This window comes from Vicugna pacos, chromosome 10, assembly GCF_048564905.1.
Source record: "Vicugna pacos chromosome 10, VicPac4, whole genome shotgun sequence".
NCBI classification, from domain to species: domain Eukaryota; kingdom Metazoa; phylum Chordata; class Mammalia; order Artiodactyla; family Camelidae; genus Vicugna; species Vicugna pacos.
In genome coordinates this window covers 10795067-10816490 of record NC_132996.1, presented here as the reverse complement: position 1 = coordinate 10816490, position 21424 = coordinate 10795067, and the positions used below count along the sequence as shown (strand labels likewise).

General features: G+C 45.9%; 2 protein-coding genes across 2 annotated transcripts; both read left to right on the top strand.

The window, feature by feature from the left end:
* Positions 1-1026: 1026 nt before the first annotated feature.
* LOC140698748 (lysine-specific demethylase 4D-like) lies at positions 1027-2955 on the top strand. Its single transcript, XM_072969683.1, has 2 exons — positions 1027-2534; positions 2778-2955. The coding sequence occupies exons 1-2, from the start codon at positions 1027-1029 to the stop codon at positions 2953-2955; spliced, it is 1686 nt and encodes a 561-aa protein (XP_072825784.1).
* Positions 2956-5179: 2224 nt separating this feature from the next.
* On the top strand, positions 5180-21068 carry LOC116279298 (lysine-specific demethylase 4D-like). Its single transcript, XM_072970760.1, has 3 exons — positions 5180-5199; positions 5963-6460; positions 20818-21068. The coding sequence occupies exons 1-2, from the start codon at positions 5185-5187 to the stop codon at positions 6428-6430; spliced, it is 483 nt and encodes a 160-aa protein (XP_072826861.1). The 5' UTR covers positions 5180-5184; the 3' UTR covers positions 6431-6460; positions 20818-21068.
* The last annotated feature ends 356 nt before the right edge of the window (positions 21069-21424 follow it).

The following is a 21424-nucleotide window of genomic DNA, read 5'->3' as shown; positions in this document are numbered from 1 at the left end:
ATTTATTTTAGAGGTAAAACTTTGTACATGTTTTCCAACCTCTCCCACATCCCCCTGCAACCACTTTATCTATTTCTTTCTTTTTTTCTGTTTCAAGATTCCACAAATAAGTGATGTCATATTTATCCTTCCGTTTATTTCACTCGGCATAATACCCTCCAAGCCCATCCATGTTATTGCAAATGGCAAAATCTCATTCTTTACTGAATGGCTGAGAGGTGTCCCATTGTATCTGTATATATACCACACCATCTTTATGCATTCATCTACCGATGGACACTTAGCTTGTTTCCATATCTTGGCCCCTGTGAATAATACGGCAATGAATGCGGGAATGCAGACACTCTTGGATATTCTGTTTTTATTGCCTTTGGATATACCCCAGTAGTGGGATTGCTGGATTGTATGGCAGTTCTCTTCAATTTCTGGAGGAAACTCCATACTGTTTTCCACAGAGGTTTCACCCATTTACATTCACACCAAAAAAGTGTATTTTTGCCCTTAAATTTGAGGTTTGAAATTAAACCAATTTTTAAAAGCATGATGTTAAGTCAGTATTTCTATTGTCATGCATGCACTTATTTTCACATATTCTGTATTCCTTTCTTTAGGTTTGGCTTTGATACTTCCAGGAAGAGACTTCCTGCTGCAGCGAGGTGAGACGTCACCCACTCGCTCAAGCCTGTGGATCCGCCTCGGAGGCTCTTGTCCCCCCAAAGGAGGAGACTCGCAGAGCTGCAGGCTGAGGCAGGACTTGGCTCAGAGAGCCTTCTCCACTGGGAAATATTCTCTCCTTTCGGCACAAAATACTGACCAGCCTGGAGTCCCTCTGCTGGATCGACAAGCCTGGAAGAAGAGACAGCACCTCGCTCGTTGACAAGTTCAAGTCCCAGTTACTGCCTCACAGATATATCGTAACTTTTCTAACGATTAACAAAGAGCAGAGACGACTTCCGTCCCCAGCATCCTCAGGTGTCTGAAGCCTGCCTGAGGGCCTGGGAGTCTGCTGCTCATCCTGGTGCAGCCATGAGGGCCGAGCACCTTGGTCCCCAGAACCCAAGGTGCGCGATTATGACCTTCCGCCCAACCACGGAAGAATTCCAAGATTTCAACAAATACATAGCCTACATGGAATCCCAAGGCGCACACCGAGCGGGCCTGGCCAAGGTAATCCCACCCAAAGGCTGGAAAGCCAGGCCGACCTACGATGACGTCGATGACATCTTAATAGCCACTCCCCTCCAGCAGGTGGTCACTGGCAAGGCAGGTGTGTTTACTCAATACCACAGAAAGAAGAAGGCCATGACGGTGAGCGAGTATCGCCGCTTAACCAACAGTGACCGATACCAGACTCCGCTGTACTACGATTTCGAGGAACTGGAGCGCAAATACTGGAAAACTCGCGGCTACGATTCCCCGATCTACGGCGCGGACATCAGTGGCTCCTTATTTGATGAAAACACCAAAGAGTGGAACCTGGGCCACCTGGGAACCATTCAGGACCTGCTGGAGCAGGAGTGCGGAGTGGTCATCGAAGGCGTCAACAGCCCCTACCTGTACTTCGGCATGTGGAAGACCGCCTTCGCCTGGCACACGGAGGACATGGACCTGTACAGCATCAACTTCCTGCACTTCGGGGAGCCCAAGACCTGGTACGCGGTGCCCCCGGAGCACGGCCGGCGCCTGGAACGCCTGGCCAAGGAGCTGTTCCCGGGCAGCTCGCGGGGCTGCGGGGCCTTCCTGCGGCACAAGGAGGCTCTGATCTCGCCCACGGTCCTCAAGGACAACGGCATCCCGTTCGGCCGGGTCACTCAGGAGGCTGGCGAGTTCATGGTGACGTTCCCCTACGGCTACCACTCTGGCTTCAACCACGGCTTCAACTGTGCGGAAGCCATCAATTTCGCCACCCCGCGCTGGATCGACTATGGCAAAGTGGCCTCGCAGTGCAGCTGCGGGGAGGCGCGGGTGTCCTTCTCCATGGACGCGTTCGTGCGCATCCTGCAGCCCGAGCGCTATGAGCTGTGGAAACGCGGGCAGGACCGGGCGGTGGTGGACCACACGGGGCCCACGGCGCCTGGCGGCCAGGGGCTGAGCGCCTGGAGGGACGTCCGGGTGCCCGGGGAGGCCGCGATGGGGCTGAAGCAGCGCCAGTGCCCCCGCGCCCCACCGAGATTTGTGGCCCTCGGTAATGGGACCTGCCGGAGTGCCTCTGTGTGTCCGGAGTCTCCGAGCCCCTTGCTGGCCTGGGGTTCTTCTGTCGCCCACCTCAGGCCTCCATCCACCAGCAACTCCACGGAGCCTGGCCTGTCCCTGCCGCCTACCCCAGGTCCATCCATGCCTGATCTCCAACCAACAGGCAGATGTGGTCCTACTCGGCGTCCACGGAAACAGGGGATTCGTGAGCCGACTGTCGGAGCCCGGGCTAAGAGGCGCCTTTTGGACCTCGAGGCTCAGTGCCTCCTTGCCAGTGCGCCCTTGATACGCAAGACTTCACCGCAGAACTCTAGTCACCAGCATCTTGCCAAAGCTTCTGGGTGCTGCTGTGCCCCTGATCTTCAACCTTTGGGACCCCCATTGGATCCAGAAAATCCTATGCACCCTGGCCCGTGCCTCACATCCTTGGACAGTATTACAGCCAGTTTCCTTGACAGCATCCCTCTGATTCCTCCCAAAGTCACTGCGACTGGGAGAATGTTTCCCAGAGACCCAGCTGAGGACTGCAGGGCTCCTGTGAACCTCTGTGAGGTTATAAGGTTGGACCACTCTTATGCCTGTAGAAACCAGGTCCCAGATGCCAAGACCAGAATCTCCCACATCCCTGGCTGTGATTCCCCGGAGCTAAAACTAGAGGTAGCTGCATCTCTTGAGTCCTGGAATGGGTTCTCCACCAATGGATGCTCTTCAATCTATGAGCCCATGACGACTGAAGAATTTGCCAAATATGTCTTTATCTGAGTCTCAACCCCAGAAACCACAGAAGCTCTCAGCCAAGTAATAATGTGGGCTGGGCTTGTCCCCAGTGGAGATGCTTTATGTCCAAGAAATGACACATTTCCCAAGCTGCCAGATGCTTTCTCCTACTATGACAACCAGGGCTCCCAGCAGTCTCCGAAGTGGACCTTCCCATCGGGACAGCTGCCATGAAATGTTGTACCTCTCAGGGATTCTCACCCGACTCCTGAACACTGATGGGCCTTTAGCCTCTGCCTTGGCCTAGATGCCACGCACACTGCTTGTTTCTGATGGCACCCTCAGGGTACCTCCCTGCAGGAATGTGCCTCTAATCCCCACAGTAATTTGGGGCAACACTGGATGATACTGAGAATCTGGCTAGGCCCCCTCCATCCCCAAGTCTCACCTGGGCCTCTCCATCACTGATCCTGGCTTCCAGTGGACAGTGCTGCAGCCACAGGGAGCCTCAGGAGCTTCTCACCCTGCTGGGATTCTGACACACCCTATCTCCCGGGCCACCGCACATGCCAAAACGAGCTAGACCTTTGCCCATTTGGATCTGCTCACTAGTTCTGTCTCATGGACATTTGTAGCTTTACTGATGTTTATTAAAGTTGTTATCCCGATGTGTAGCTGCATCTTTCTTTCTTCCTTTCTTTTTTTTTTTTTTTTTTTTTTTTGTTTTGAAAATCAGAAGAATCCCTAAAAGAAAGTCCCCTGGCAAGCACCCACCTGCTCTTTTGCCTGGTATAGTGTCCTCATTCCCACGCCCTTCTGCCTACGTCTTTTATTCGGTACCGCTCTGTGGTGCTCCTTTGTGCTAGACCGGATGATGCCAAGTTTGAATTACATTTTGCACAAATAAACTCTTAAAACTTTTAATATACCTCAGTTTCTCTTTTTAACTATCTAAAACAAAGGGATTCAAGAAAAAGAACATGAAAATGAATACATGTATGCATAGGCATGAGTGGGGCGTTGTGCTGTGCACCAGAAACTGACACATCGTAACTGACTGTGCTTCAGTTCAAAAAAAAAAATTAAAAAAAAATAAATAAATAAAGGGATTCAGAAAAGTTAAAAGTGAAAGAACAAGCAGAGCTATACCAAGAAAAATATAAACAGAAACCAGGAGTCATGAATCTTTAATGTCACACAAACTAGATTGAGGCTCAAAAGTAAATGAAAGGGTCTAAAGGCTAAATTTCACCATGAAAATAAAGCAATCATGAGGACCCATGCAACCTTGAAAAGTGTTAGTTACAGAAAACAAAACAAGTTGAAAGGAACACATTAAAAATAGGAGAATTTAAGTCACCTTATGTGATCTTGTGATGTATAATATGAATACATATTTAGTCTTCATCCCTGTTCCTGGTCCCTAGCTCCTAAAAGCCTTGGAATTTTCTAAGTGAAGGGAGTGGCAAAGGTGTCTTTTGTTATGTTAATGGCGCAGGTAATGGAAAGCCCCTAGGTCACAAAAGGATGGGGGCTGGTTGCCAGGGGAACAGATCCTTTGGTTAGAGGGTTGGAATTTTGAGCCCCACCCCAGACCTGCAAGGAGGGGAGAGAGGCTGGAGGTTGAACCAGCCACTAATGGCCAATGGTTTAATCAATCGTGCTTTGTAATGAATCCTCCATAAAACTCCCCAAAAGGATGAAGTCGAGGGAGCTTCTGGGTTGGTGAATATATAGAGATTTGGGGACAGTGTCATGCCTAGAGAGGTCTGGAAGCCCGGTGCCCTTTCCCCATACTTTGCCCTGTGCATCATTTCCCCCTGGCTGTTCCTGAGTTATTACAAAAGGATACAAACCAGTGATCCAGTAAGTAAAATGTTTTCTGAGTTCTGTGAGTCCTTCTAGCAAATTAATCAAACCCAAAGAGGGGGTTGTGGGAACCTCTGACTTATAGGCAGCTGGTCAGTACAGGTGACAACCTGGAGCTTGTGACCGGCATCTGAAAGTGTGGGGGGAAGGGCAGTCTTGTGGGACCTACTCCTCAACCTGGGAGATCAGATGCTATCTCCAGATAGGTGATGTCAGAATCGGGCTGAATTGTGATGCTTGGCTAGTATCCCAAGCATCATTGGTGGTGCTGTGGGGGAACTGGAACACACATGGGAACTGGATGTTCAGAACTCCCTTTTACCGTAGTGCAAGACAGACCTTTGTTTAGACGATAACGAAGGAGTGGAAAAGAACATTTTGGAATCTGTAACTGGTCTGCCTGCAATGGAATTATATCAGGTCTGATTGAATAAAATAATTCTTTCAGTCATATCCATCACATAAATCTTCACTAATTTTTTTTGGCTGAAATCCCATTTCCTTTGTACAAGAAACTGCTGAATCTAGAATTCAGATCCTGAATGAACCGAAAAGCCGGGAGATATTTTGATAACTCTAGTTATCAGTTGAGGGTAGAATTGTTGATGGTGAGTGACATGCATGCGAGGTTGAGGTTGTAGTGTTAATACTTATGTTTTGTGTGATAAGGATTCACGTGGCTCTCCAGCAACTAATGCTACATCCAGAACATCCCCTGGGATTTGGGAGTTCAATGCTTATTGATTTAAAACCATAGCATCTAAGGAACATGCCATCTGGAATCTAAGTTTTACAATAATAACACTTTGTCCAGTCGTGGGAAAAAAAATCATTTCACAATTATATTGCTCACATGGAATCCAAAGACTGAACAGGTCTGTCTAAGAAGCAGAAAACCAGGATGTCTGATAGCATTGTCATAGCCACTTGGTCCAGCAGAGGGCGAGGGGGAGGCAGGCGTGTTTACAGGAAAAGAAAATCCCCAGCAGTGAGGGAGCATCTCCAGTGGGGTGGGGGGCGGGAGACGTGGGGGGACTAAAAGCATGAGACTCAGGCATAGGTGGGTTTTGAAGATTTGGAGGGAAAATACTCGGAGAATTGCTTATACCTACGATCAAATTACTGGGTTAAAAGTCAATGGCTCCTTCAATGGTAAAAGTTCTGAAACCTGGGAACCATTCAGGACCTGCTGGAGCAGGAGTGCGGAGTGGTCATCGAAGGCGTCAACAGCCCCTACCTGTACTTCGGCATGTGGAAGACCGCCTTCGCCTGGCACACGGAGGACATGGACCTGTACAGCATCAACTTCCTGCACTTCGGGGAGCCCAAGACCTGGTACGCGGTGCCCCCGGAGCACGGCCGGCGCCTGGAACGCCTGGCCAAGGAGCTGTTCCCGGGCAGCTCGCGGGGCTGCGGGGCCTTCCTGCGGCACAAGGTGGCTCTGATCTCGCCCACGGTCCTCAAGGACAACGGCATCCCGTTCGGCCGGGTCACTCAGGAGGCTGGCGAGTTCGTGGTGACGTTCCCCTACGGCTACCACTCTGGCTTCAACCACGGCTTCAACTGTGCGGAAGCCATCAATTTCGCCACCCCGCGCTGGATCGATTTTGGCAGTGACCTGGGAATGTGGATTCTGCATGATCTTTGCTGAAATCTGAATCAGAGTCAAGGGAGATTTCAGGTGAGCATCTTTAAGAGGATAAAAAAAGAGGGGCAAGTCCAGAAGGAATCTATAACCACCCTCTGGGAAAGGTTAGACTAATGACATTAAGACAAGAGCTTTGTAAGGTACTGAAACTCTGTGTGTGTGTGTGTGTGTGTGTGTGTGTGTGTGTGTGTGTGTGTGTTGCCGTCTTTTGTTTTCCTGTAGCAGTAAGAAATGAAGACTTTGTATTCTTGGAGCAGCAAGGAATTAGGGGGTAGGGAGATTTTATCTTCCTTTACAGCCAGTCTTGGAGATAGAGGAATAAGATGAATTTGGCCATGGAGAGGGGAGGACGGTGGCCGAGTCCCTGGGATGCACTCTAGAGAAGAAAGCGGACTTGGGGTGGCCTGCCTGGGTCTTTAGGTGCCTGGGGAACAGAGCTCATATTGTAACAATGTCTCTGTGTTGTTCCTCATCCAGGGCCTGCCAGGAGGGTCGGGGAAGGACGTCTTTCTCCTAATGACATAACCAGAACTGTGGCATGAGGTTCTGATGTCTCTGGAAATGCCTATTGTAGGGGGTCGGTGGGGGAGGCTCTGCCTGCCTCCTGTTAGGGCTTCTGATGGACAGTGGGTTCTTTCATATTGTTGGAGACCTGAGACTTGGCTGTTGGCCAGGGAAGCTTGGTCCTGCAGATGGAGAAAACTGCAGAAGGTGGACTGACACAGGGTGACCTCTGGCACCTGAGATAACGAGTTACAAGGGCTAAATGAAGGCAGTGAGGGGGACTGTGAAAGGAGTTGGTGCTGCTGAGGTGGGCCCCCACATTGGTTGCGGTAGATCGGAGGTGCTGTGATTAAGCCCCAGTCCTGAGCAGTACAAGGCTTTCTAGTCCTAGTCCTCCCACCGCTGCGACTGCCACTCTGCATTTTTGCACCGTCTCACCTCTTCAGTCCTCCCATCAGTACACCCGGGGCCATGGGGGCTGCTTCCAAGTGGAGCCAGATTTTCCAGGCCTGAGTCATGACCCTGCACTGTCACCAGGCTGTGAGGCATCTTCCCTGGCTCCGCTGCACAGCTGCAAAGTTTCCTTCCTTCCTGCAGAGAGGGGTGACTCCCCGGGTGACTCCCGGGAGAGCCTGACTCTGTCCGTGATGAATCTCCTTTCATCCTGGGTATGGGAAATTCCAGAAAGGCTATTACTCTGGATGGTGGTAGTAATTTTCTATTTAGTATTCTTTCCCTAGCACCTCTCCTGCCGCCTCTTATTTTTTTTTTTAATGGTGAAGGAATTAAATGTGATGCTGTTGATGTGGTTCTGTGTTTTCCCTCCATCCTCAAACTCAGTCCATCAGTGGACCCGCCCTGTATGCAGATGTACAAAGCTGATTCTGAAGTCTGATGTGTTTAGAAAAGCCGCCCTTTCCATTATCATACCTTTAACCTTTCCAGCAAGTGCTTAGAGAGGGGGGAACTGGACCTAGAGTTAGCAGAGCAGCATTCACACCTGCACTTTGCTTCTTTCAAGTCTTATGACCTTCAACAAGAAATCACTGATTTTCCTCTGAGCCAAAATGACAGCGTGAGAGTTTTGTGAAGTTGCTGGGGATGTAAATGTGACAGGCATGTAGGAGGTGCTCCGTTAATTTGCATGTGCATCCATACACTCTCCCCATCTAGGGCAAGCCCTTGGCCAAGGACATATATTTTTTTCTCTGATGCTCAGTTGTTACTTTTCTCACCACCCCTAAATGCTTACCCATTACTTTTTCTTTAATTAATAGACTTTATTTTGCAGAGTGGGTTCACAGCAAAATTAAGTAGAAAGTACAGAGAATTCTCACATACCCCTCCCCAGCATCCTCCTCATTACTACCCCGAGTCCGCAGGTTAATTTATGGTCCACTCTTAGTGTTGTGCAGTCTATGGATTTGAAGGAAGTCTAATGACGGGTATCTACACTTGTAAAACCATACAGAATAGTTTCATTGCCTAAAAACCCTCTGTACTCTGTCTACGCACCTATCCCTCCTCCCAAACAGCTGACAACCACTGATCTTTTTACTGCCTCTTTAGTTTTGCCTTTTCCAGAATGTCATTAGTTGGATTGTACAGTATGCTGTCTTTTCTGACTGACACCTTTCACTTAGTAACATGCTTTTAAATTTCCTCCGTGTTTTGTGATTTTATAGCTCATTTCTTTTTATTGCTGAATAATATTCCATTGTGTGATGTGCCACCGTTTATTTATCCACTCACCTGCTGAGGGACATCTTGGTTGCTTCCAAGTTTTTCTGCAATTATGACTAAAACTACTATAAACATTCATGTGTGGGGTTTGGCGTGGATGTAAGTTTTCAACTCATCTGAGGAAATAGCAAGGAGTGAAATTACTGTACCATATGGTGAGAATATATTTAGTTTTGGAAAAAACTGCCAAACTCTCTTCCACCCATTATTTTTACTGGTAGGAAACTTCTTTTTTTTCCCCTCATGATCCACCACCTATTTGTACGAAAGGTCACATGCACTCATTTGCAAATTCCACTCCTTGTTGTGTTTGTCCTCACTGAAGTGTTACCAGGGCAAGGTCAAGATTTCACGATCGGTCAGGAGCCAGAAGACCCAGCCTTTATTCAGACTCCTACACCGATGTGTTGAGTAATCTGTCAACAAGTCAGGTCTTCCCGTTGGCCCTCCACTTCCTTGTGGAGGGAAAGGGAGCTCTTAGCGACAGTGCGCCTGTGTTAGGGTTTGCACGTAAGTGCAGGCCAGTGCAAACGTAATTTGTGCTAAATAAATATTAGCTATTACTATTATTACTCATAAACCCAAACTTGTAAGATGGACATTAGAACCTGTGCTTAAATGTAACTTGTAAGAGGTTGGTGTTCAGGTCTTGGGACTCCTCTAAGATTTATGAAAAGCCTCAGTTATGAATTTGCCTGACTGCCTGTCTGACTACATGGCCGCCCTGAATTACTCATAGAGATTAACCATTACAGCACTCAGTTTCCGTGTGTGTAAGGAGTGCTTTCCAGGCACTTAGAAATAACTTCACCATGATGTTGATTTCATTGGATATGGCTATGCAGGGATTTTGAAGTTGCTTGCCCCCGCCACAATGCTCGAGGTGGTGGGAGTGGCGGCAGGGATCTGGGTGGGGAAAGGCACATGTTCTTACTCAGTTAATACAAACTCCTCTGGAAAACCACTGTGTGTTGGGAGTGATTGGTGTTTTAGGGTGAGCTGGGCCTGGAGAATTATGGAGCCATTATGATGGCTCATAATTCACAGCCATCCCTGGAAATGGCTCTATCTTTCCTACCGGCTGCAAATCCTGACAGCAGGAGGTGTGTATGTTCTGGTTTCCCGCAGTGCCAGCTGATGTGGTTCGTGTCTGACTCGCACTGAATTAGGTGGGACTCTAGCAGCAACCTGGCGTTCACTCAGTTGAGAATGGCCATTCCAGCAACTTATGAGCAACCCCAAATCTATGCCTTGCAGTCAATGTTTTGGAATTTTGTTGAGGTCCGTATTTGAATAATGTAGAGGGCTATCAAAGAAGGCGACAGCTCCTGGGGACACTGCAGCAGGAATTCTCTGGAAACACATCTCCCATGTGAGAGGTCAGGTATGAGAGTTGAACAGGCAGTGGGTTTGAGTCTGAGGCGATACACGAGGAATCCTGGCTTCAGATGAGGATAATATTTAGTAAAGCGCTAGCATTAGAAGTCTACATTGATCTCAGGATCCATTCCCTGTGAGTGTCAAGGGTCCACTGAATAAATTTCTTTTTCCGGAGAAACTTCTTCTTTTTTGCATTCTTCTTCATGGAAGTATAGTCCGTTTACAATGCTGTGTCCGTTTCTGGTGTACAGCATAATAGTTCAGTCATACATATACACACATGTTCGTTTTCAGGATTTGCAGATACTAACTACTATATATAAAATAGATAAATAAGTTTCTTCTGTATAGCACTGGGAACTGTATTCAGTATCTTGTAGTAACCTATAATGAAGAAGAATATGAAAGCTGGGAGCTTCTTAGTAACTAGGTGGCTTAGCCTCACCTCTCCTGTGCTGGTGTCACCTTGACTGTCCTTACACGTCTCCCTCTAGGACCCCAATTACTATATATACCTATGGTTCATCTTAGATCTGTATTATCTGATAATACAATGTTTGTCTCAGATCTGATAATCTGTATTACCAGATTAATACAATCGGTTATTATCTTTCTTGATTTTCTCTGTAGAGTGAGGATGCAGTGACAATGGTTGATTGAATCAATGACTTGGCACCACCGATAGAAATGAAAAAAAAGAGCTAGCGTTGTAAGAAATAGCTAAAATAAATGAATAGTTCCTATTATAATGTTATTGCTTTCCCATTAATTGTCTTTTAGAATAAGGTATCCAGTTCTGAGCTGGGAGTTGAGCCAGGTAACTTGCAGAGCCGGAGAATAAACTCTATTTCTCATCTTCCAATACAAGACTTCCGTTTATTCACTTAACAAATGTTGTTAAGGCCCGTCCCTGGGCCAGGCTGGTACCAGATGCTAAGAAAACATAACACGGAGTTTACAGTTTGTTTGGAGACAGACCAACAACTAAGCAGTTTCATTGCATCACAGCTTCTTCCCAGCAACCGCAGCCGTAGCCAGGACCCCCCAGTCCGCTGGCTTCAGAGCCCCTGAAGAAGTGTATCTTTTACTGGGAACAGTAAAAAGGCCCATGAGGCTTTCAGAGCTGTTTCAGTCTGTTCTTGGACCCGTGGCAGCTTTCCTGATCACTTTTCTCAGCCGTGCCTGACAAATGGGCACAGGTGACTTTTGCAGGGATTGATGGCTGCTCCAGGCATTCCCGTCCTGCCAGGGCTGCAGAGGCACGGGGCTGCCTTTGAATGCCCCCACCAGCCACTTCACTCTAGGAGTGAGTGCAGTTCACTGTGAAATCCCTCCCTTCCTCCACCCATGCCACTGACATCCCTCGGCTCCTTTAGGGAGCCGGTCATTTCAATTCCCTTTCCTGTGTTCCATTCTGCCTTCCCACTCTCTACCCGCTACTATCTTCCCCAAACATGTCTTACTAAAATCCATATCTTGACACCCTAATCCCCGATGAGGGATTTGCAGATGGGGCCTTTGGGAAGTGACTAGATCCTGAGGGTGGAGCTTTCGTGAATGGGATTAATGTCCTTCTAAGAAAGATGAGTACTCTCTTCACCGTGTGAGGTTGCAGCAAGAAGGTGGCTGTCCGTAAGCCAGGAACCGAGCCCTCATCAGGAACCTGACCATGCTGGCACCCTGGTCTTGCACATCCAGCCTCTGGAACCGTGAGAAAAATGTGTTTAAGTCGCCAGTCTATGGTATTTTGTAAAGCAGCCCCGTGGACAGAGACATACCCCTAACTACTTGTCTGCAGTTCACACTGGCTACTCTAGGAGAAAGGTAAAAAGAAGCAGGCTAGCAAGATAGGACACATGGTTACCATACTATGAAGGGCCACAATGTACCAAGACCCCTGACTCAGTTTATATACCATAGTTCACTTTGCCTTCCAAGAGCTCACTGTGGAGTCTGGCTGATGGAGATTGGAAGCCCAGCTCCGCCATTGACTAGTGTGAGTGGACAAATGACTCAGCACTGGGAGAGCCCAGCTCCTGGGAGAACCCAGTTGTCACGGCACACACCCTGCGTGTGAACCCCTGCCCTGCACTTATAAACCTTGTGACCTTGGCCAGCTGCTTTTGGAAGTGATAATAACAGTACTTAAAACAAGAGGGTGGTTCTGAGGGCAGGTGGATGTGGTAGAGCACGTGCTTAGTATGCATGAGGTCCTGGGTTCAATCCCCAGTGCCTCCACTAAAAAAAAAATAATGAAATAAAATTTTTTAAAAAGAAGGTGGTTGTGAAGCTCAATTGACTTAATATAAGTAAAAGATTTTAAATAGTAACCAGCCCGAAGTAAGAACAAACTATTATTTCACATATAGTAAAATATTTCTTTAAAAAGTGTAACTTCAGCACAGTGTTTAGCAAGAAGCACACAGCCAAGTCGAGCTATAATTGATGTTTTTATCATTATTACTTATTTTGTATTACTTGAACAATATTATTATTATGACTTTCAAAAATTAATACTATTATTACTTTCAGACTTAGAGGTGACAGACTGGCAGTTGTCCCTGCTAAAGTACTTAAAAAGAGAATGACAGAGATAAAGGCTACAGCTTCTGTCACTCAAAGCATGGCTGGGATCTGCGACACGGACATCGCCTTTGAGTTTGGTGGAAGTTGGGAAGCTCAGACTCCAGAGCAGACCTAAGACTCAGAATAGGTTACTCTAATTCAGAAAGATACATGCACCCAGTGTTCATAGCAGCACTATTTACAACAGCCAAGACATAGAGACAACCTAAATGCCCTTCAGCAGATGACTGGATAAAGAAGGCACGGTATATTTACAATGGAACACTACTCAGCCATAAAAGAGAATGAAATAATGCCATTTGCAGCAACATGAATGGACCTACGGATGGACCTGGAGATTATCATTCTAAGTGAACTAAGCCAGAAAGAAAAAGAAAAATACCATATGATATCGCTTATATGTGGAATCTAAACAAATGACAGAAAAGAACTTATTTACAAAACAGAGACAGACTCACAGACAGAAAACAAACCTATGGTTACCAAAGAGGAGAGGGGATGGGGGACAGGTAATTAAGAATCTGGGATTAGCACATACAAACTACTATATATAAAATAGATAAACAACAGAGGCCTACTGTATACAGCAAGGAAGCCATATTCAGTATCTTGTAATAGCCTATAATGAAAAAGAATATGAAAAGGAATATATATATATGTATAACTGAATCACTATGCTGTGCACCAGTATTTAACACAATGTTGTAAATCAATTATACTTCAATTAAAAAAAGAATCTACATCCTTAAGAGGCAAGTTCAAGGTAGAGAAGCACCGCCCTAGCACGCTGGTCCTCGACCCACTGGAATCACATTTGAAACAGACTGATGCCCAGGTCCCCCCGACTTCCCCCACACCCCGGCCACTGCCCTGAAATTCTGTTTCCACTGGCTGCAGTACAAATGTGGAAACTGATGTGCGGTCATGGTCACGGTCACGGTCGACGCCCACCCACCCCGCACTGGTCCCGGGGGAGTTAGGCTGCAGGGGTGGATGGGAGTTTCATTTCTTCAGCAAGTGCCAGTGAGAGTTCGGGTTTGTTTTCTTTCTGGTCAGGCCCAGTGGAAGGGCAGAGGGACATGGAGAGGACGCATTCTTCCCTCCCGCCCCCGCCACTCCTCAGTCTTCGTTCCAGCTGTGGACACGTGACAAGGCTCAGCGCAGGCTTCCTGGCCAACGTTTCTGTTTCTCTTTGTTGCGGGTCACAGCGTCCCGGCCGTGCTGGCTGGCAGTGACCCTCTGAAGCCTGTGCGCGCGGGGCTTGCGTTTTGTGCAGGGGGATACCTCTCCTTCCTTCATCCACCCCTGGCCACTGCTCACAGCACCCAGAGGCTGCCCTGTTGGGGAAAACCCATCCGAAGGTCTCCTGACACTTGCTCTGAGATCCTTGACCCCTCGTGGAAAGTTTCCATTCCCACCAGGCTCAGGCCAGTCATCTGAGTGAGCCTTGCTGGCAGGACGACAGCTCGTGCCCCATCGTAAGGCTGAAGCCTCTCCTGGGGGCAAGTCTATTATTGTTATTTTGTGGGAATGAGGGTTCTGCGGGTGTCAGCGTTTCTGAATTTTCCAGAGCAGCTAAAAACTTGGAATTTTATGGGAAAATAAAAAGGAAATGTTGGCAGCCAATTAAAAGAAACTTAAAAGTCCTGAGGGCGAAATAAAACATTTCCCATGCTCAGAGATGCCCCCGTTCTGAACAGCCCATTTGGTTGTAGAGATTCTACCAGCCATGGTGACTAACCTAGATGATCTCACTGTCCCTTTGGAGTGAGGAGAAAAGGGGAGACCCCTGGGGTCCTCTAAGCCATGTGGCCAAAGGATTTTCACTCAGTGACTTGTTAGTTTGGTCGCACCTATGCACCCCTTCCGAAGGCCTAGGCCATGGCTGTGTCTGATGCTCCCCGTCTAAGACCCTGTGTGTCCTCTCTGCCTGGCCTGGGGCCAGATCCTGTAGGAGTTGTGCAGAGTGTACTCTGTTTCCCTAGGATAGCAGCACAGAAGGAGAGAAAGGAGGATCTACCCTCCCCAAGTTTCTCCCTCCCTTCCCCTCTGCCCTCCCAGGACGCCAGACGGTCCCAGCATTTGACAGCGCTCCTTGTTTAATGCTGCCACGCCTCTGCTGGTGACTGAATGTTTCTCCCTCAGTATTCCCTTTATACCAGATGATGTGACTTGTGTTTGTTGCTAATATTAGATTTGCAACAGATGCCCTCATTGTGGGGCCCTGGGGACGTGTAAAGCAGATTAATCCAGCAAAGACAAAGGCCTCAAATGCTCAGTGACATTCATAGCAGAGCTGGCTGCAAGGGGCAGGGGGCTCCCACTGTGTTAAGCAAGGTGGGGGGACAGGCCCGTAACAGACCCGGGAACTGAGCCCACCACCCCGAGGCCCTTGGGAAGGTGGGCAGAGCTCTTGGGGGGAGTGGGCCTGGGGCGTAATGCATCAGGAGGAGGCATCTTCGTCTGGAGACCTACAGTAATGTGGTAAAAATGACAAGTCATCCAGTCCTCACTGGTGGCCACAGTCAGGAGCCAGGGGAACCAGACAGCAGGTCTAGGCAGATGGTGGAGAGTTCAGTGAACATGACCGAATTCCTGATTCTTTGTGCTTCTTCCTGTTTTTTTCAAGCAAACCTTTTAAGACAGACCAGAGGAGGGTGGTTACCTACTATGCACCTCCTGGGTCTTAGCATGGACCGCTGGGACGCCATCCTTTCTTTGCATTGCCCTCATCTTCTTATTGCAAGATAATTTGTATTGTGGGGTGTGTGTGTGTGTGTGTGTGTGTGTGTGTGTGTGTGTGTGTATGTATTTATTTTTACTGAAGCATAGTCAGTTTACAATGTGTGTCAATTTCTGGTGGGCAGCATAATGTTTCACTCATACATATACATATATACATATATTCATTTTCCTATTCTTTTTCATCATAGGTTACTACAAGATATTGACTATAGTTTCCTGTGCTCTATAGTAGAAACTTGTTGTCTATTTTATATATAGTAGTATCTGCAAGTCCCCAACTCCCAATTTATCCCTTCTCACCCCCTTTGCCCCTGATAACCATAAGTTTGCTTTCTATGTCTGTGAGTCTGTTTCTGCTTTGTAAATAAGTTAATTTGTGCCTTTTTTTTAAGATTCCACATATGAGTGATATCATATGGTATTTTTCTTTCTCTTTCTGGCTTATTTCACTTAGAATGGTGATCTCCAGGTCCATCCAGGTTGCTGCAAAATTGCATTATTTTATTCTTTTTTATGGCTGAGTAGTATTCCACTGTATATATGTATATCTATCTATCTATATCTATAGATACATATACCACAACTTCTTTACCCAGTCACCTGTTGGTGGACATTTAGGTTGTTTCCACATCTTGGCTATTGTAAATAGTGCTGTTATGAACATTGGGGTGCATGTATCTTTCCATATTAGAGTTCCATGTTGTGTTTTAAAATATCTACTGAATGTGTTTTTCTTTTTTTCCAGATTTTTATTTAATTGTCTTAACCCCTAGGGAAGTTACTGTTGCACAGCGAGTTGGAGATGGCATCTGTCTGACTCTGTCACCTCCTGCACATGCCCACCTGCTAGCAGAGGTTTACGTCCTAATGTCTGCTGATGAGCGTTTTCTGTCCGTAGTGATCCCAGCAACCCCGGTGCTAGTGCGGGGCTGCCTGAGACTTGCTCAGGGCCAATGGATCAAGGGTGGTTTTGGTCTCAGGAGGGTTGTGCTGGAAACGTTCTGTGTTCTACAGGTCCTTTCTTGATCTGGAATTGAATTGTCAAGTTGAATCCTGCAGCTAACCTGTTTAGAACCCGAGTCTAATCTTTCTGAAAATAAAACTAGAGCCCTAAAACTACCTGTCTTGCAAATTCCAGATTTTTGCTATTGCTTTTTTTCCCCCTGAGTGAAAGACTGACCAGCTACCTATAGAGAAGCCAGCTGGAAGACACAAACGAGCATTTATTGAGCTTTGCTGTAAGTTATTAACTGCTTCACATGGTTTAGTTAATTGAATTCATATTTCGTAGAGATCAGGTCGGTATTATTATTCTTGTTTTGCAGATGAAGGATTTAAGATTCAAAGAGCTCAAGCAGCTTCTAAGTGGCAGAGCTCAGATTTAAAGCAGTTTCCTGATGCCCAAACCCCTGCTTTTCCCATTTATTTGCACTTTTGGAGTTCTTTTGCAATTGCCAGATGTTGTTACATGCAGACTAAGACAGACACGTACAGACAGAGATAGAACTGAATGTTTCCCTTAATTTTTTTTATAGTGATAAAAGCAAACAGCAATTGTTTTAAATTTATAAGTAATTATAATGGAATACTTAGGCAAATGGATTTCTGACATAAAAGTTTAGAGTTCTGTGTTAAAAATCAACATGACCTAGTAGAAAACTTCAATTATGAGTACCAGGATGGCTGAGACCATGTTTTATTCACTCTGTGTCCCCAGCAATTCGCACTGAGCCCAGCTCACAGTGAGGAGGGAGGCACTTAATATTTGTTGAATGAATAAATGTTTCCTCCATCCACATCAGTGTTTGGAAAAAGAGACTATCTACTCAATTTAAATGAACCTCCTCCACCCACTGAACAGACCGTTGTCTTCAACAGTACTGCCATAGACTGAACATTCGTGTTCCCCCCAAAGTTCCTGCGTTGAAACTTAAGTGATGGTATTTGGAGGTGGAGTCTTTGAGAGCTGATTAGGTCATGAGAGTGGAGACTTCAGGAAACGGTTTAGTGCCTTATAAAGAGACCACAGAGAACTTGCTTGTCCGAATGGACTAGGACAGATACTAAATAATTGTTTATTTGTCCTGGTTCATTAGGGGCTGATATTTAGTGTTTGTCTTAATCCATTCTGGCTGATATAATAAAATATCATAGTGGCTTCTAAACAACATTAATAATGAGGGGTTAGCAAAGCCAAGCAGTTTATCCACATCTGGAGAAGGTGGATTTTTTTATCCTACTTCATCAGAACCTTCACGTCATGTTTGTGTTATAAGAAAGTGACTCAGGTGGGAGGGTATAGCTCAGTGTCAGGGTGCATGCTTAGCATGCATGAGGTCCTGGGTTCAATCCTCCATACCCCCTCTAAATAAATAGATAAATAAAATTATTTACTTCCCTCCCCCTGAAAAAAATAATAAAATAAATTTTAAAAAATTAAAAAAGGAAGAATGACTCAGTGCCTTGGTGGTCTATGAACACCCAGTGAAAAATGAACTATTCCTGTAAGTTTTCACAAATGTATTTTCACTAAATCTACGGTGGTTTCTAAAGTTCAACCGAATTGAATATTATTTGCTTTAAAAAAGATTTTGGTATTTTTTTCTCTTGTAAGATAATCTCTGTATAAAATTTTAAATATACAAAAATAAAATAATTTTATTCATCTATCATGCAAAGGCAATTATTGAACTTTTCTGAGTCTTTCATTATTCTTTGCATATGTTCACACACTATGATCATATCATGCATAAGATTTTTTATTCTGTTTTTCTAATTTTTTTCTATTATAGACAGATTAATAGAACTTAATTTTCCTTTTTATTCTGGAAGTTAAAAAGGAACAACCTTCATAATACGAAGGAAATATATAATCTGTCCTACTTAAATAAAACAATATAGATGAGAAATATACAGGTTATTCAAATTGAAGAAAATCGAGAACATGGAATTTTAAAACAGAATGTTCTGTGTTCTCATATTGAAGACTGAATACATGTTAAAAGGGAACATACAATCATCCAGAAATATAAGCCAGGAAAACTCCTTCTGATTCCCTGTCTAAATATGCAACATTTATTCAAGTCTGCATGGCTGTCATATGAATAAACTCTTTTTGAGGCCCAGAGGTTGAGCTGAATTAAGGTTGGTGGGAAAGCTTGAAAGTTGCTTATAGGATCAGTCTCCAAGCTTCATTAAAGCATCACTGGAAATGTGCCCAAGAGTTCTGTGGGCCACGTGTCCTTTTAGTACCAGCTCATGGTGGGAGAGTGTGTGTGTGGCTACGTGGCTGTTTCTGTGAGGACTGGGGTTACTAATATTGCCAGCACCATCCAAAGTTTAGCTTTACTAGAAAGAAGACAGCTCTGCCCACAGAGGCAGGAGAGCATGACTCAGCCTCCTGTTGGCTTGGGTGTCAACTACCATTTTTGACTCTGAGGTCTTCTGTTTCTCTCTTGAGGATTGAGCCAGGCATGCTTTCTTAGATTTAGTCATGATTAGGAAGATAAATCAGGCATTCTAACCCAACTAGGAGCTACTCCTCAGCCTCCTCGCCTCTCCTGATAGTCCAAATGGGATTAATTTCCTCATTACTCATCAATTTCATGCAAGTGCTAGAGAATCAACAGAGAGGACATCCAAAGAAGTAGCTTTAATTAAAATTAAAATTTTAATTATTATTCTAGTTTGCGAGCTGTTGTTTCAACATTAAGTATAATTTCCCACCAGTCCCATAGTCTTTCCAGAGCTTCTTCTCCCCAGATTAGCTTTGGCAACCCTTCTCTGCCCTCATAACACACAGTCCTTCCTTTAAAGAGTACTTCCCACACTGTATCATAACTGCTTGTCTGTCTGTTGTTGACTGAAATAAACCTATAAGATGAGAGTTATGTTTTATTCAGTGGACTTTCTGAGGACTCAAACCTAGGAGTCAGCCTCTCAGATCACTCTAGAAGACAGCCAAAGAGGCAGGGGAGGAGCCAGGATACAGAGGAGTTTTTGCCACAAAGACCAGGTAGTCAGAACATCAAAAGATTATTGTTAATTAAAGAAAACCAGGTATCTCAAGTTAAGGAATTTAGCACTTTTCTGTATCTGGGAAGATACAAGATTAGGTCTGTGTTCATTGAAACCGTTCCTTTGGTATGCACCTAGCTATCTAGGGCCTGTATCTTGTTCTTTCCCATCTTGAGTTCCCTCCTGGTGCACTGTTGAGGGTGGCAGCAGAGGCCAGGTTGCCTGCTTGCCTGAGTTCTGAAACATCCTGAGTTCCCTCAGCTCACTGTCGGGGGTGGTGGTAGCAGCCGATGACTTGATGGCCGCAGCATCCTTTGTTACTGACATGGCTGGCAGTATTTTTCATTTCACAGTCTTCCCTGCCTACTTCAGGTTCTGTGGTGCAAAGTTCTGTGTAGGTCTTGCCCTGGAATGGAGCTGATGCAGCATGAAGTCTCTGTTACAGAGCTCACTGGTGGCACGAACGTTCCCAGCATTGCCCTTCCCCATCGAAGGCAGAGCATCCCTTACCTTTCTGCTTTCTACTCTGGTTATGCATCTAGTCCTGTGAGCACCACGAGAGCAGTGGCCCGATCTGACTTTGTTTCCCACTGAATACTCGGCATCTAGCCAACGCTCTTGGTAGATATTTCAAAAACATTTTGAAAATGAATGAGTGAATTAGAGCCCTGAGAATCCAAATAAAATTTCATGGAGGAAAGGGTTTTTTCTTTCTTATTTACTCACTCACTGTGTTGAATACTTACTGTATAGCAGGCACTCTGTTTATGTCCAAGGGCGAAGGTAGCTATTAGATACTGGGGAAATCCTGGGCTTACCAGGTATGATTAAAAAGCGGGGCAGTAGTGGGGCAAGGGGAGAGGACAAGCTTGTCAGAAAGGTGATTTGAGGAACTAATGTTTAAGTGGATTGTACCTTAAAAAAGGAAAAGCTAAATGAAAGAGGTGAAGGGATGGGAATACAAATGAGGATTCCAGACCAAGGGAAGTATTTTATGATGCAAAGTCTCAGAGACAAGAGAGAACATGGTCTGTTCTAGAAACTGCAAGGTGAATGGTCCTGCTCTGAGCACAGGGGGCCAGGTGGTGCTGGCCAGATGTGAGGCCCGGGGGTTGGGGGGTCAGGTAGGGAGTCGGGCTTCATCCTAAGGCAAATGGAGAGCAATTGATGGGCTGTAAGAGTAGGAGGAGATCATCAGATTTATTCTAGGAAGTTAGTCCAGCTGCATAAGGGATTGGATAGGATGAAGGGATTAAAACCTGGATATGAGAGATGAGGTGGTGGGGCTGGGGTGATTGGAGAAGTGTCTAGTTGGGCCCATGTTTTCAAACACCTTGGAACAGACCCAACCCAACCGCAGTAGTGCAAGAAGGATGTCATTTTACTTCACATCAGCCAATACTTTTCCTCTTCAGGACTTTGCTGAAGCCTGTTGACAGACGCTGGATTGGCACAGGTGTGAGCATAGAGATCTAAGAGGATCTGGTTTGAAACCTCCTCCCCGTGAGAAGAGAGTCAGTGGAAAAGGGACCAGAGGTGATCAGGTGGAGAGAGAGCGGTGGATTATCGATGGACCACGTACCACTCATAAAGACGCTATGAGAGGCAGTCTTCTCTTGGAATTGATACAGGAAAAATGGAGCGCGAGAGGATGGTCCTGCTCCAGGTGCCAGGTGAGTCCCTGGGACACGACCCATCAAGTGCGGGTCCTTGGCTTCGCACATGAAAGAATTCAAGAGCAAGCCATGGTAGAGAAAAAGTAGGCATACTCAGAGTGAAGGAGAATTAATAAAATGGCCACACTTAGGCTAACAGAATGCTTATTCTTATGCTTGCCCTTAAAACAGTCAACTAACCTGACTGACCAGTTGCTACTCACAGCTCCAGGCCTGTTGTTAAAATAAAGCTATTAGTTTTACTATTTCTGCTTTATTCCAGTAATAAAAAGTAATAATCATACTTGGTTTCTGAGTTGTTCTTCAGGGAGAAGGTCGTGGAACTGTAACCTTACAAAAGAGCCTG

What these genes read in the sequence shown, in the direction of transcription:
- LOC140698748 (XM_072969683.1), top strand. Translation starts at nt 1,027, where the DNA reads ATGAGGGCCGAGCACCTTGGTCCCCAGAACCCAAGGTGCGCGATTATG. An exon ending in CATCTTGCCAAAGCTTCTGG is followed by an intron (nt 2,535 to 2,777) that starts GTGCTGCTGTGC and finishes TTATGCCTGTAG; the next exon opens with AAACCAGGTCCCAGATGCCA.